The 15026-nt window shown below is 35.5% G+C and overlaps 1 protein-coding gene across 1 annotated transcript in view; it reads right to left on the reverse strand.

Moving 5' to 3' along the window:
• Nucleotides 1-15026, reverse strand: part of PTPRN2 (protein tyrosine phosphatase receptor type N2) — a 654334-nt gene that overhangs the window by 396711 nt on the left and 242597 nt on the right. Inside the window, exons 6-9 of the mRNA XM_082755144.1 lie at nt 11151-11625; nt 5462-5716; nt 4043-4083; nt 1634-2007 (exon numbers count right to left, since the gene is read on the reverse strand). Coding sequence (XP_082611270.1) covers nt 1634-2007; nt 4043-4083; nt 5462-5716; nt 11151-11625 — 1145 coding nt within the window. The remainder of the gene's footprint in view (nt 1-1633; nt 2008-4042; nt 4084-5461; nt 5717-11150; nt 11626-15026) is intronic.

Raw genomic sequence — 15026 nt, forward strand, 5'->3', positions numbered from 1 at the left:
TATGGTTCTGTGATTCTATGATTAAAAACAAGCTTTCTCCATAAGGAGGTTTTAGAGAATGATTGGTGGGGCTAGGGGTTCCAGCAGGAAGAAGTCAAAGAGGCTGAACACGTTACATGAAAACAACAGAAAATGGTAATTGAAAAAGCAACTTACACTGGTTAATTAAATCCAAAGCACTTGATTAAGTGATCAACAATGGCTATTGACACACAGAAAAACTAACAGAAGTATGAGAGGAGGACAAATCATTTGGGACTTCCCTTAGAGCACATACTCCAAAATTCCCAAAAGATTCTTTCTAGAATTGGGTTTATTTAAAAGGGAATTGAATTAAATTTCACACTAAAATGGTAAAATTAAAAGTCAGAATGAGACATAATAGCAATTCAAGCATCTGCTAACATAACTCTCCCTCCTTCTGTGTCCTTGTAAGTTGAACCCTTGCCTTCAGGATTTCAAATTCTGATAACTTTTATTTTCTGAAGGGTTACCTCAGAGTCCTTATGAAATATATTCCTTCCATTATCTCTGAGAGCAGGTCTTTGTTCCCTACTTTTTGCCAAGCCACTGTCTATCTCTGGCTCTCTCTCTGATGTTTGCATGCTGCCGAGCCTCAGCTTTCACTCTCTACTGTCTGTCTCTCCATGCATTACATAAAAACTCTTCCCCAAAACGTCATCCTTTGTGTGTGTGTGTGTGTGTGTGTGTGTGTGTGTGTGATCCCATCTTTTTCAAGTGTAGCCCCTTGGAAAATGCCACAAGCATTTCAAAGCAACACAGTGTGGTCAAAACAAGAACATTCCACAATCCTGCTGCCTTCAATCCCATTAATAAATTTTAATAGGCCAAAAGAATCTATCCAGGCTATAAAAGTTTCTGTCTCAGTTTCTTGAAATGCTGGGCAGATATTGTAAGGTCATCCTAGAAATTCCTTATTTCTCACACCGAAGTGTTAGGATGGATAATCAAGTAAATATAACATTATTCTTACAGGGGGATGAGGATGTAAAAATGCTCACAGTGTTCTAAACTCTCAAATGCTCCTATAACAAACTGTGTATCACTAGGGGAAAAAAAGATGCCTTTTGAAAGTATGGTATTAAATGTCAAATTCATTAGTGACATGACCTGAAATCATTAGGTCTTTCTTTCTAAACTAGCTGCATATGTGATGTTTGGATTCCTATTTGTGTTATTTTCAGATCAAAATGAAACCACACAGAAAATATTGTACTTTATTATTGTGTGTCTTTTTTTTTTTTTTTTCAAAGAATGACTCAGGCCTTGATATTTAGGCTACTTTCAAGTCAAATATTTAAAGCCCACATCCTAACCATAAGCACACTTACTGACATATTGGAAGGTCACTGGAACATGAGAAGATAGAGTGAGGTCTAAGCAAAAGACCTACAAACTAAATATCTTCCACACTGGAAGAAAGGCAACTGTAAAAAACTAGAACTGTTTTCTTATATTTTCATCAAAGTACAGAACCAGTTGCAAACAGTTTCAGATGTATTAAAAATCAAGCCTGTGGCATTTTCTGCTTGTGCATTCATATTTCATTAGGTGCAATGACTTTATCTTTTATCCAGCTAAAAATGCCATTCAAATTGGCTGCTATACTTACTCTTTCACTGTCACAATATAGCCATATTCTTTCTCCTCGGTAGACTTCACTTCAAGCTGTAAACCTTGTCCTGCATTTTTCTGAGGCTGTTCATAGGAGTTTCCATCCTGCATCAAAGCATTCTTAATCCAGTAGTGGGTCTCATTCGGGTCTTTGGAGTCAGATTCGGTGCTCTTTTCAGATGTCAGCTCCCTGGAGAAAGTCTCGCTTTTTACATTTTCCACACCCACATTTATTTCTTCTGAAGAAGCAGAGTCAGTGTCTTCAGATTTTTTGGTTTCTGACTTGGTAGATTCTTCAGGTATTACATCTTTAGGCATATTTTCAGGTATTGCATTCTCTTTCAATATCTTAACTAGTTTTGAAGTGTTCTCCTGTATTAAAAGAATATTATTATTTATAAAACTAAACACGTGTTATAATGAACCGAACCTGGATATAATCCTTCAAATTCACACTAATATGATAGTGTCTATCCTTACAGATGACTTATGGTCATTTTCTTAATTTCTATATTCTGCAAAACTATGCAATAACACAATATTTATTCAGTAATAATAAAAGAACATTAAATTATGCCACTGTTCAGTAGGTGAAGAAATTCTATTAATAGTTATTTCCTTCTTCAAATATCACAGAATCTTGATAGCCCTTTCTTTGTCTTGAACAGCTAGAAAAAAATGCTGATGAAATTTTTCATAGTGTTCATTTTCATGAGTGTGTGTTTAAGTGTCGATAAGAGTGGAAGTTTGTTATCAAATAGGTTGATGAAAAGGAGAAATACTAGAAATATCCATGAATATTTGCAAAAGTGTTGGAACTGGAAACATGCATATCTCTTTTGGGTCTCAGAAGTCATAACACAGGAAAGGAAATATAATAAACATATAAAGGAAAACACATGTAATTATGTGACAAATTATATTTCACTTATTCATATCCAGAAACTGTTGTGAGAAAATCTTTGTGAGTGATCCACTAAGTTACAAATATAATCCCTGAGAAAATCTGTCTCATACCCTTAAACAATAAGCAAATGAGTAAATGTCAAAACACATGCCTGGAACAACTCGTTAGCTAGTTTCATTACACAAAAATTTGTTGCAGCCAAACATTTGAGATGAGATGATGGTTTATGGGCACTTTGTGCTCTGCGTCACAATACATTCTTTTCTGTCACATCCACTATTCAAACTGTCACCAAGAAATCTACACATAGGATCCTCTATAAATCAATGGTGAATGCAGCACTTCATCCCTACAAATAATTTCATGTGGGTGGTTAAATCTCCTGCCAATTTGCCCACCTGTGTGTTTTCCTTGCTTGGTAGATGGGCAGCTATTGAAGAGATTTTACTGTGAACAGGAGAGGGTTTACCTATTTTGATTCTTGCAGTTTTAATTTTTGATAGAGGATATAGCAGGAAAACTTTCACTTCAGTTTTTAAAAATGTCTCTTTGAGATCTCTGTGCAACGCAGAAAAAGAAAGATAAATAGACCTTGGAAATGGCTGATTATAGGACATAAGCCTATAGGGTATGATTCAAAGCTCAGGAGGAATTGTCATGGTTTTGGCTTGGGACAGAGTTAATTTTCTTCGTAGAGGCTTGTATGATGCTGTGCTTTGGAATTCTAATGAAAATAATGGTGATAACCCACCAACGCTTTAGTTGTTGCAGAGCAGCACTCACACAGAGCCAAGGATTCTTCAGTTTCTTGTGCTGCCCTGCCAGCGAGGAGGCTGGGGGTGCACTAGAGACTGGGAGGGGACACAGCTATCCTAAATCTGATGTTACTACCTGGGGAATTGGTTTTAATGCCTAAACCTTTGTAAATATCTCTGATACTCAACAATTTGGAAGAATTAATTATAAAGTGAAAAACTGAAGAATGATAGATACCACGCAAGGGGAGGGAATTTTGAACCCTCCCATATGTGTGTGCCTTCATGTTTACTCCAGTGTTTACTCATCTGCCTCTCAAAACCAGAAATTATCTGAGCAATGTCACTTACATTCCCCAGAACCAGAAACCAAATGACAGGGGAAAGTAGGGTGTTCTTAATAGAACACCTCAATACTCAAAATTTACTAACCAGGGGAGAAGTCTGAATTTGTCTGAACTTTGGGATCTCTTATAAACTCTGAGTATTTACAACTGAAAGAAAGGCAAAACAGGACTTGATTTTTTCTTTAAACTGCAACACCTGTCTTGGTTAAGGTTTAGAAAAATCTTCATCTAATATTTCAATGTATCAACAACAATCTCTTTATGCTGTGATACTGAATTATACCCGCACAAGATATAAAACCAGTCTTATGATTCAAAAGTGTGTTTTTGACTTTCAATGTATATAGACCTAATATTCTGACATGGAATACTTGTGTTTTAAAATACTGGTACTCTACCTCTTGATCAGTTCTGGCACTGGCTTCATGCAATCCATTGTCTGTAAGATGTGAAAAGCACAAATACATAGTTATGAAGGGAAAACATCATATGTGAAACAAACACTGCTTATAGGCTGTTTTATTTGTAGCAGTGGCCTTTTCATGCAATTTAAACATTAAGACATCAAAGCTGAAAGGGCAAAGTAAAGAGCACTGTATAATTCAGTATTGTTATTCTAACCCCACTTTGATAGCCAATTAATGCAAGATCAATAGACGGGGTACTTCAAGAGCCAATCTAATGGTGTTATTTTGCTAATTAAGTGTCTGATCTTCATATCAGTTTATCAATATCTAAGAAAAATAATTATTTTAGCTGGCTGAATGGGTCATTAAAGAAAAAAGAAACATATACACCCCTCACACATATTTTCGTCATGAAAAAGAGCTATTTCTACGTACTATTTTCTACCAAAACTGTGTTACAGTTTAACTACAGTGATGATATGCGGTCACATCATTAACCTCAGTCAAATAATGCTGGCTCTTTGGTTTATGAACTAAGACTTATTCATTTCTCCCAGCATGAGTCAGGACAAGCCCTCAAGACTGCTCATTTTAATCTACAAACAGAATTGGCAATTAAAATAACCAGAGTATCCCTCATAAGTAAGGCTTTAAATATATCACCATTGTAATAATTCTCCTACTTTTGACTGGAAAAAAAAGACTAGTTTAAAATCACTGTTTGTCACTAATATCATATGTTTTTAGGTGTCCTAGATATCGTAACATTCCTAAAGTAGACAATGGATAAATGGTAACTTAAGGACCATTCTGGAATCTGCTCATGGATGGTAAATACTGTGGCTCCTGGATTTGTATCAACATGAAAATATGTGTTCTGACAGAAGCAAATAACCATAATAACCTTTTTAGTTTCCTAAGCTTGAAAAGGAACAAGTTGTTTTCTATGTGTACCTGTCTAAGACTTTCTTCTGCAAAATAATTGTGGTATATTAAGGAGTTATTATCTGTAAAATGCAATTATTTTTTTTCCACATATTTTGAAACACATTCTTGGAATATAATCATTTTTCATTATCATTTTGCTTAAACATCTCATTTTCAAGAATGGAAAATTAGAACACACAGCATAAAGCAATTTGTCTTTCAATATAATTGAGTGTGTAGGTTTATCTTGTTTGTGAAGCTTGAAGGCCAAGGGTTCACAAAAAAGATGTATTTTAGGTAAATAAACAATACGCTGTAAAAAGAAAACAACAAAGCTAACATTTTGTAGCCTTTGGGGAAAAATACAAAAATGTTCCCTTCTGTCTTCTTTAAAAACAATTAAGAAAAAGTCTAGCACTAATATGAATGAAAGGAAAATTAGGATAGCTATCTTTTGCTGCACTTAATTCTCAGAATTAATACCTGGTATGTTAACATTGCTTTCCGTTAATGCATTATGGATTTCTGTTCTTCCTTGAGCATCTCCTGTCTTCATTTGTGCTTCCATTTTTTCTTCTCCATTTTTTCCAGCACTCTCTTCTGTTTCTTCCTGAATACCAGCAGTCTGAATTGCATTGGCAATAGTATCAGCAATCTCATCCAGTTCTGTTGAGCTGAGATTCTCCACATTCACTTGGTGTTTCTCTAGGTCCTTCAATACACCTTTAATAAGTGTTTCTGGATCACAAAACAACATAAGCACAAGATTTAGCTGCATACAAGAAGTATATGTGCTTGTATCTGTATCTTTCATTCTTTTCTGAAAGGTATCTTTTCCTTAACGAAGACTGTCTTTTTTTTTCAAAGTTCACTTATGAGGGACCTACAAAGATCATGTGGCTCAACTGCTTGACCAAAGTTAACCAAACGTTAAAGCATAGTATTGAGGACATTATCCAAATGCATCCTGAATGCTGACAAACTTGGGGCATCAGCCACCTCTCTAGGAATGCTGTTCCAGTGTCTGACCACCCTCACAGCAAAGAAATTTTTCCTGAAGTTCAACCTGATAAAGGGGAAAATATTATCAGATGGGTTAAAGAAAACGTTTTGCTTCTCATAGCACTAGGAAAGAAGAAGTAGTAAACGGCTCTTCTGCTCCAGGGAATAGGCAGCAGGACATCTGTGATTAATTGTCATTGGGAAAAGAGGATGAGATGTTGGACACATCTGTTTTGTTTTGTTTTGTTTTTCGGTTTGGTTTGGTTTTGTTTTGATCCCACAGTGTTAGAATCATAGAATCATCCAGTTTTAAACACACCTAAGTGTGACTCTTAATAAAGTTTTGTCAGACTGTGACAGCCAACAGAGATTATGGTACCACGCTGAAATAGTAGAGTATTTTGTGCAAGAAAACAAGTATTCAGTAATGAGAATCAAAGACTTAATCTGTGTCAAACTCTACAGGCCAAGATGCTTAGGACTAAAATTTGGTGGAAGCTAACAGCAAATGCTGAATATTTTCCTTTCTACTTTTTATTGTACTGTATCCATCCCCTATATAACAAAATACAGTACATACATAATGACTAAATGCTTTAATTTAGAAAGACAATCTGCAAGATAAAATTGATCTAAACTGCAAAAAAAAGTTTTCACCAGACCTGATCAAACTGAATTCAAGAAACTTTTTCAAGAAGCACACCAGCTGTTTAGAAGATGGTCATTAGGAAAGGGTGCATAGCAGAAATGCAGGAAATTAAGCTGTAGGATATACCAGCACTGCCAGATTACTACAGAAGTTTTGTTTCTGCTTAGGTATCACTTGTGTTCTTATGTTTTATAGAACTATCGACCAATAACATGACAGAAAAACCTAAATTATTGAAGCAGAGCTAATAAAGTCAGCAAAGAAAAGACAGAATACATGTCAGTTCAAAATCAAAACTAAAACTTTTCAACTAAATGTATAAAGACACATTGCAGGGCACATCACAGTAGCAAAAAGTATTCTTGGAACACTCTTTGATTACCTGACATCACTGCATCTACAAAAGAATGAAAACCACCATGATTTCAGTGACTGTGTTTTTAAAGAGCTTGTATCCATTTATCCATTAATATGAATAAGCCATGATGTATAGCAGTTAAAAATCTATGAATTAAATTTTGAAGGTTTTTGAAAACATCTGCAATAATATTTAGAATTGTTAATGACCATATTTAGTGCAGATGAAGGATCTACCTCTGTATTTCTGAACTCCTTTGAAAATGTGGTATGGACATGCAAAATGTCTATGCCAAGAGTGAGAGACTTCTAAGAAAACCCATCATTCATTCATGTCATTTTCTTCTTACACAAACATACCCAAAACATCTGATTAGAGCTCCATACGTGAGTTTCCCACAAGCCAGATGTGTTTCCTAACTATTGAATGATTCTGACAGCTTTAGGGTCCCTCACCTTTTTGAAGCATTTTTGATTTGTTCAGCTTCAGAACAAAAACCACATTTCTTTCCTGTTGCATTAGAATCCCTGTTTTCTAGCCATAACACATTGAGAAAAATGTCGATCTGGTTCTGTGGCTTCCAAGCTATTAGTAAACATTTTACCTAGAAATTAAATTTATGAAAAACTTTCAAAAACACATACATGTGTTTAAACAATTGAAGTACTTCAGTGTTTAGTAATACTATAAAATTTTTAGTAAAATGCATAGGGAGACGTTTCCATCAAATCTGAGCAAACAGAACACAATGAAAGCCAATGTCATTGAGTAAAAGTTGTATAAACTATGTACATTCATTCAAGATAAACAAGCCAGTTCAAAGTACAGGTATTCTGTAAGAGACTCAAGTCTAAAGAAGCTCGTAATTCTGATTTGAAAAATCAGCAATGTGGGGTTTCCAAGCAGAAAGTAAGTTTTGAGTCTCAGAAAAATAACTCACTCCTGCATTTGCCTGTCAAGTTTTATTCAAGCTAGGTTCTGGCCATTATATCAATATTTTAAGACAAATCTTGTTTAAAAATTTGTTTATTCTTGCAGATCATTAGCAAATGATTGGACAAGGCTGATACACAAATAAATATAAATGCATCTATTAAAAAAACACTCTTGGGTAATTTAAAAGAATTATTATGAATTTCCTAAAATCAGAAAATATTGTTATAGAAAGATCAAAAAGCAGTGTGATACTGCAATGGGACAGCAGTTAAAGAGCACATGTACTTGAATACACATATGCCTGTATACTCATATGCCTTTATACTCTCCCTCAAACCACTTTGAAAAAGAGTCAGCAATGCTCAGCCATGTTTCACAGGACTTATACTGCAATACAGATACATTTCTGCTTTAGCTCCAGCTTCTGAATTGAAGGAGGCACACTGTGTTCCGTAGTTACTATGGAACTGTGATGACCTTAAAAGCACATATATCATAGATGATATAAATTTTAATATCAGTTTCACCAGTTGAATTCCCCCTAGTAGATAACAATAGCAGCTTAGCAAGGGAAAACAGCTTTTTATTGTAGAGCACATAAATCATGCTCCATACACCACTGATGCAACTGCCAAAGCCAGTTTGCTCAACAACAAGTGGTGTGGCAACAGTAACTTTACTGAAATCATAATGCATCCCTTCCTCCTCAGGATGAGTAGTCCCACATGGTGGACTGTCCCTTTCTAACCCATCATAACACCACATATCAGCTGTCCTCAGCAGTTGAGAATCACCCAGACAAGACAGATCTGCAAGACAGAGAACATACACAAATATTTGTGTTCCATAAAACATCTGAATTACTAATTTTGTGACCTTAACAAAGCAATGGAGAGAGATATATTCTGTAGTATTTAATGCACTGAAAATGAGTAGACTAGAACAAATCACTTAAAACTGAGGCAAATTCTAAATACTGCTGGTGCAGAAAGCATATTAATGATTCCCCTATTGCACTGTGACTACAAAGGCAGCACCCACACATATCACGCTACTCCTAGAAGTAATAGTTTCCAAATCTGATAAAAAGTAGCTCCACATTTTCTTCTCTTGTATTCCTCCCTCAGGGTGCCTTGTTAGCTAATTTACCTGCCACTGTTCCACCACGATTCTCAGTGTTAATCTGCTCAGTACCTTCTGGATTGTTCTGCCAGTTAATTTACTTTGTCTAATCCTGTATTAGATGCAGCAGAGAACTGAGGTCATGTGACTGCCCTGCATACTTTCCAGTTTTTGAACAGTTCTGTGGTTTAGATAATGTAAGAGAGAAACAAACGACAAATACACAAAAATCCTGAAGCACCAGAGAGACTGGAGAAAGACTAAAAGCAGAAAGTGATCTTAAAGTCAGCCTGGCAAATGTGAATCCAAACCATCATCATTCCAACAGACAGCACTTCAGACCATGAAGACAATGTTATCTGTCCTCACTGCTTCCTTAAGAGACTATTAAGTGGCTCAAAAATACAAAGGAATCCATATTATTTCCTACTCAAATGATCAGAATTTTATATCTATGCAACATTTAAAAGCTAATGCAACAGAAGAAGTTCCTACAGGGCACGTTATGTATGTGAAGTCAAAGCAGCACAACCCAATGAATTGTGAAACATGTTATTCCCTCTAAGTGTTAAGCATTTTTTTCCCAGTTGGCTCCTACCAGGAAAGGTGAAGTGGAACAGCTGGAGGATAATGAAACCAGCATGTGCCTAGTTTGTTTTGAGTCTAGCAACAAAATTGTCTAACCTGTGCAAGAGACTTACAGTGCCACCTGGATTTGATTTTACATTATAGTTCGTTCTTTGAAACCTATTATCTCTGGGCACCATACCAAGAATGCTTTCACTTCTGAGCATCCGTTAGATTGCAAGCATTATCTTTTCTCTGCTGCAACTTTGATGTTTTTGTGTGTTCTGGTTTTGTTGATTTCAAAATTAAAACAAATAAAAATAAAAACAATCAAACTGAAAAAGAAAAGAAAAGAAAAGAAAAGAAAAGAAAAGAAAAGAAAAGAAAAGAAAAGAAAAGAAAAGAAAAGAAAAGAAAAGAAAAGAAAAGAAAAGAAAAGAAAAGAAAAGAAAAGAAAAGAAAAGAAAAGAAAAGAAAAGGAGAACCATACCCACAAATCAAAGAACCTTAAACTTTATGGAGGATACTAACTACAGAGGCAACTCAAAAACAAAACAAAACAAAACAAAAACTCATATATCACTAAATTCATTGGAGTACTGTTAACTACAGTGTAACATATGTAATTGCTTGGCAATGGCTGAGAAAAAATTCTATCATTTTTCAGGCATTTTTGACCACTGGAATAACATCAATAGTTAGGTTAGTTTAGAGAAAAAATGAAGTGAATGAGAGGTTTTTTTTCTAAACTCTTCTTGATCCGCAGCCATGACATGAAAATCCACCTTGCATTGCAAAGCAGCACTTAAAATGCTTCACAGCATCCTATGAGATGTTACGCTCCATGTTCATTTAAATATCTGTCAAACTATCACATACAAAAGAAATCAGGATGTTGTCATAGTTAAGTAGCATTAGCAAAAAATAAAAAAGATGCAAATTCAGCAAATGGGTTGGTCATTATATATTGTCCAGCCACATCTTACTATAAACCTAGCTGTTTGGATTACTGTTTTTCCACATAGCCACATAACTGAGAGATTCCTCCCCTTTGTTCTATGTTCTGTGCCAAAATTTATGTCAGTGTTAATTTCTGTGTCTAACTGAATTTTACCCATGGTCCTTGAATTTCTAGTTAGACATGGAAAAATTTAACAAAACTAGGCATTTCTATATTACCTATATATAGTGTGGGATGCATGCATAAGAACAGATGTGACAGCAAAGATATACCCATAATTATGTGTTGTTTGTAAAATGCTTTGAAAATATAATGAGTTACATAAATGCTACGGCTTACCAAGTGCCATATATTTCTGCATGCATATGGAAGGTGGGTTGAAGAATGTGGGTAGATGTTTGCAGGAAAAGAGTAGTTAGGATGGAGAACATTAGTATTCTCAGTATTATGGTAGAAAGATATAAATATGTCAATAGCAAGAGATGTATCTGAATAACTGTATATATATATTTCAAAAATGCTCAGTGAACATGAGGGAAACATCAGGTACATTAAAATAGATAAATATCAACTTTACCATCCACTACACTCAGAGGGTCCTTTGGTTCATCCTGGGAAGCAGATTTATGATTCAGCTTCTCAGAGGTTGGCCCCAGCACTCCAGACGCAGGCTTTGTCTGGAACGGTTTCTTCATTTTGAAATCTTCTGCTTTTCCTTTGGCAAAAGTTCCATCAAAAGGGCTGACTGGAGAAGAGTAGAATCTACCAGCATAAATGTGAGACCCTTTAGTCCTGCTGTGAGAGCTTTTATCATTGCTTTGTGCTGACAAGTTCTGAGTGATGTACGTATGCAGCGCAGCCATCAGAGTTTTTTGGTCAAGCCCCACTTCTGGGTCTGATGAGAACTTGTCTGGCTGAGGCTGGTTGAAGGTTCTCCCATGGGGATTTTCAGCGTACTGTTGATGGGATGTTGATGTGTGGGCCAAAGGAGGTGCTCTTTCTTTGGGTTTTTGCATCATGTAGTACCTAATAGGATCATTATAGATGTAGCTCTAGAGAGAGTAGAAGGTAGAAATAAAGGCCTGGGTCAGTATTGCTTTGTAACTGTTATTGTTATGCAGGAATCACAGGCACAACCCTATGTGTTTTACTGATCGGGAAAACAAGAATTAGAATCTGTAATGTGTACACAGATTGCAACCCTTAAACTGTTAAGTTTGCAAAGAGGCACTATCACTTTGGTAAAAATTTTGCAAAACAATTTGTTAGATTATTAAAAAGTAAGAGACAGAGATTAGAGAGAGAAAGATAATATTCAAACTTGATGTTAACTGTGTATCCACTTTTTGTATTCAGTTGGACAAAGACAATTCAGTAAAAGCAATTCTCCTTTGTATTTCACTAGACTTCAGAGAATAACTTTTTTTTCTTAATTACTTACCAAAAACTAGCAAGAAAAAATGAAAATGACATTTTTTAAAGAACACTGAGAAAATGTAAAAAAAATGTTGTATATAAAAGATACTTTGTTCTATTTTAAATGAAATTGTTCATTTTTTCACTAAATTAAATTTGTAATCAGGATGTCCTTTGAAAGTATAAAGAAACGTAAAAGCAGCCATTAAATAGATTTTGAACTCCTTGATTATATTTAAGTAAAACAACTCAGCAAATTAAACAGAAATGTGTAAGATGGTTCAATTACCCTAAAGACACATTTTAATTTGAATAAATGCTGGGGAAAAAAAAAAAAAAAAAAAAAAAAAAAAAAGTGGTAAGAGTGGGCTGCCACTAAAGTTTTCTATACTCAGTTTCAGATTTTCAAAGATGTACCAAAAGAAAATCCAAAATTGCAAGACAATATCTGTTGTTTTCATGTACTACTTTTTGTTGAAGAAATTTAATTTTGAGGACAAATTATAAATGCCCCATAACCACTTTAAACCTTAAGAAAACTTTTATTAGTGTTACATATACTATAATTTAATCCTAAAATCATTTTTTTTTAATGATTGCAGCCTGGAGGCAGGATTTTATCTTTTTAAGAAACTAGTTTTACCATCTCTGCTGTGTTATTTTTTTGTTGTTTGTTTGTTTGTTTGTTTTGGTTGGTCAAATGGTCATACAAACCACACGACAGCCTGGGAAACTTCAGATAGTAATAATTTCAACTCTCAGTTCTATGAGTTATAGCAGATCTCTCGTGTCTCTGCACTGACAGCAGAATGGTTTGGGACAGAAACCTGTGATATACATCCACAGAAATGCAAAAACTGCACACCAGAGGAGAGAAATTAGTAGAATTCAGATAGAAAATTCATGATTTATATATTTCCTATTAGAGTTTTTAAAGGCAAAATATATAAGGTCATGAAACTATTCCAGAAATGAATAAAATACTTTATATTTTATCTAGTTCCTTATTTATGGACAGCAATTTTTCTCTCCATCTGAACAATGCATTTCTTCTGATAACAGATAGTTGATTTTATAATGCCCTCAAGGGTTATCCTCCCCCTGAGAAGTGACTGAAGAGGTTCAATCCATGATTCCATATCATAATTTGTATATTTATGGCTCATGAAACTTTTATTACCAAAAAAAAAAAAAAAAAAGGCATTTGGCTTCTTTGGCCTGTGATCCACCAACACAAGGCTTTTGACTTTTGCTGTAACATAGCATAGCATGTTTTGTTAATGCCAAGAAATTGGACTAGAGTAAGACAGTGTCAAAGAATATAGCGTTAGAGATCAAGCAGCCGCGTGTGTGAAATATTTTGATGTCCCCCGGGACCTGTATCAAACAGCAGCACTGTGGCTCTGGTTCAGTGCCCCAGCTGCAGGCAACGCATGGCTCTGCTCAACACCAAGGGGGGAGCCAGTTGTCAGAATACAAGTTGAATGCTATCTACATACTTAATGGCAAATCCTGGATGTGAAAAACTACTAGTCAAGCATATTTCTGTCTCAGTGTCCATGGGTCTTTGCATGGGGTAATTAACTCTTAATGACACCACCCAGGAGGAAGTGCAGAGGACAACACAAAGCAGACACAGACACCAAGCGCTCTGCAGACACGTGCACCCTGTCACCCTTCCCTACCTCCATGCTCCCTACCTTGCCATCTTTCAGAGGACCTTTTGGGGACTAGGGCAGGGAGAATATGGAAAGAGAGAAACATGACAGGGGGAGAGGATGTCTTCAGCCAGGGAAAGACATTATATCAGTTTGATCTATCTCGTGTAACTATACCCTGATTTGGATTGCTCTCTGATGTACAGCCTCCTCTTTTGCATTTAAGGATTTAACAATAAACCAAATCCTAGGGAGAGCATAACTGCTCGACACTCTCAACCACTTCTGAAAGATTAGGGTCAGGTGATTTGGGCTGGCTTTTGATGAGCTATTTAACAAGTCTAAATACCCTTTAACAGTAACAGATCTATGATTTTCTGCTCTTGCAGACAAGCACATCTAGAAAGAAAATGCAACACCGAGTGATTGTATACAAATTGCATATAAGTAAGAGCCAGTCCTGGGTTCAGAGCTGCACCTCTGTCAAGAAGGGGCAGCGTCTCGGCAGCTTGACAGGTCACACTTTGGGCAGCAAAGGATAAAATATTAGAAGTTCTAATTAAAGCCTAGCATCGACAGCTCAGCTGTCTTCCCAGTGCACTCAGTTACCAGCCCATCTGATGTAGCTTAGACTGACTTAATTAAGGTTCTCTCACAGCTGTATGGCAATCCTTAACTTGGATGACAAAAAAACAAACAAAAAAAAAAAAAACTTCCTTAAAGCCTTCCTTGCTCCTCACCATCTCAAAGAAAACAGCACCAAAAATGTATATGCCAACAGAAATGTGCAAGATACATAAAAACGCAGCAACGGATAACTGCAGCCCTAGACTACAAGAGTGTAGAACTACAAGATTGCAGAACTACTAAAAAATACTCTACTAAGTATAAAACTGGTTTATACAGAGTAAGGTTAGTATATAATTCCCTATTATTATGACGAACAATTTTTTAAACAGATAAGGTACTGTTCAATTATCTCATGTCATTGATATAACATCTTTAAAAAATACTCTGAATTGCTAAAACACTCATTTAAAAAAAATATTTCTCCATCTGCAAAAGATTTTCCTCTTGTTCACCACCTTTCAAATAAGTTATCTCAATAATTCACACATTATCAAAAAAAAACCCACAACACACTAACCTTTCTGAAGATAGAATTGTTAGGGCAATGTCTTCTGTAGTTTAGGTATGTAGGTAACTGACATTTTCTGTATGAAAGTTCACAGAAGGGCACGTTAAATTACACCTTGCAAATGCATTCTGCAAGTCTATGAACTATATTTTTGTTTTTCAAGAAATAAAATAAAAGGGGGAAGGATGAGATACATACATCACAAGGCATAGATAAATACTATGCAATTTATCCACCAAGG

This window comes from Aythya marila (assembly GCF_965140915.1).
Source record: "Aythya marila genome assembly, chromosome: 2".
NCBI lineage: Eukaryota > Metazoa > Chordata > Aves > Anseriformes > Anatidae > Aythya > Aythya marila.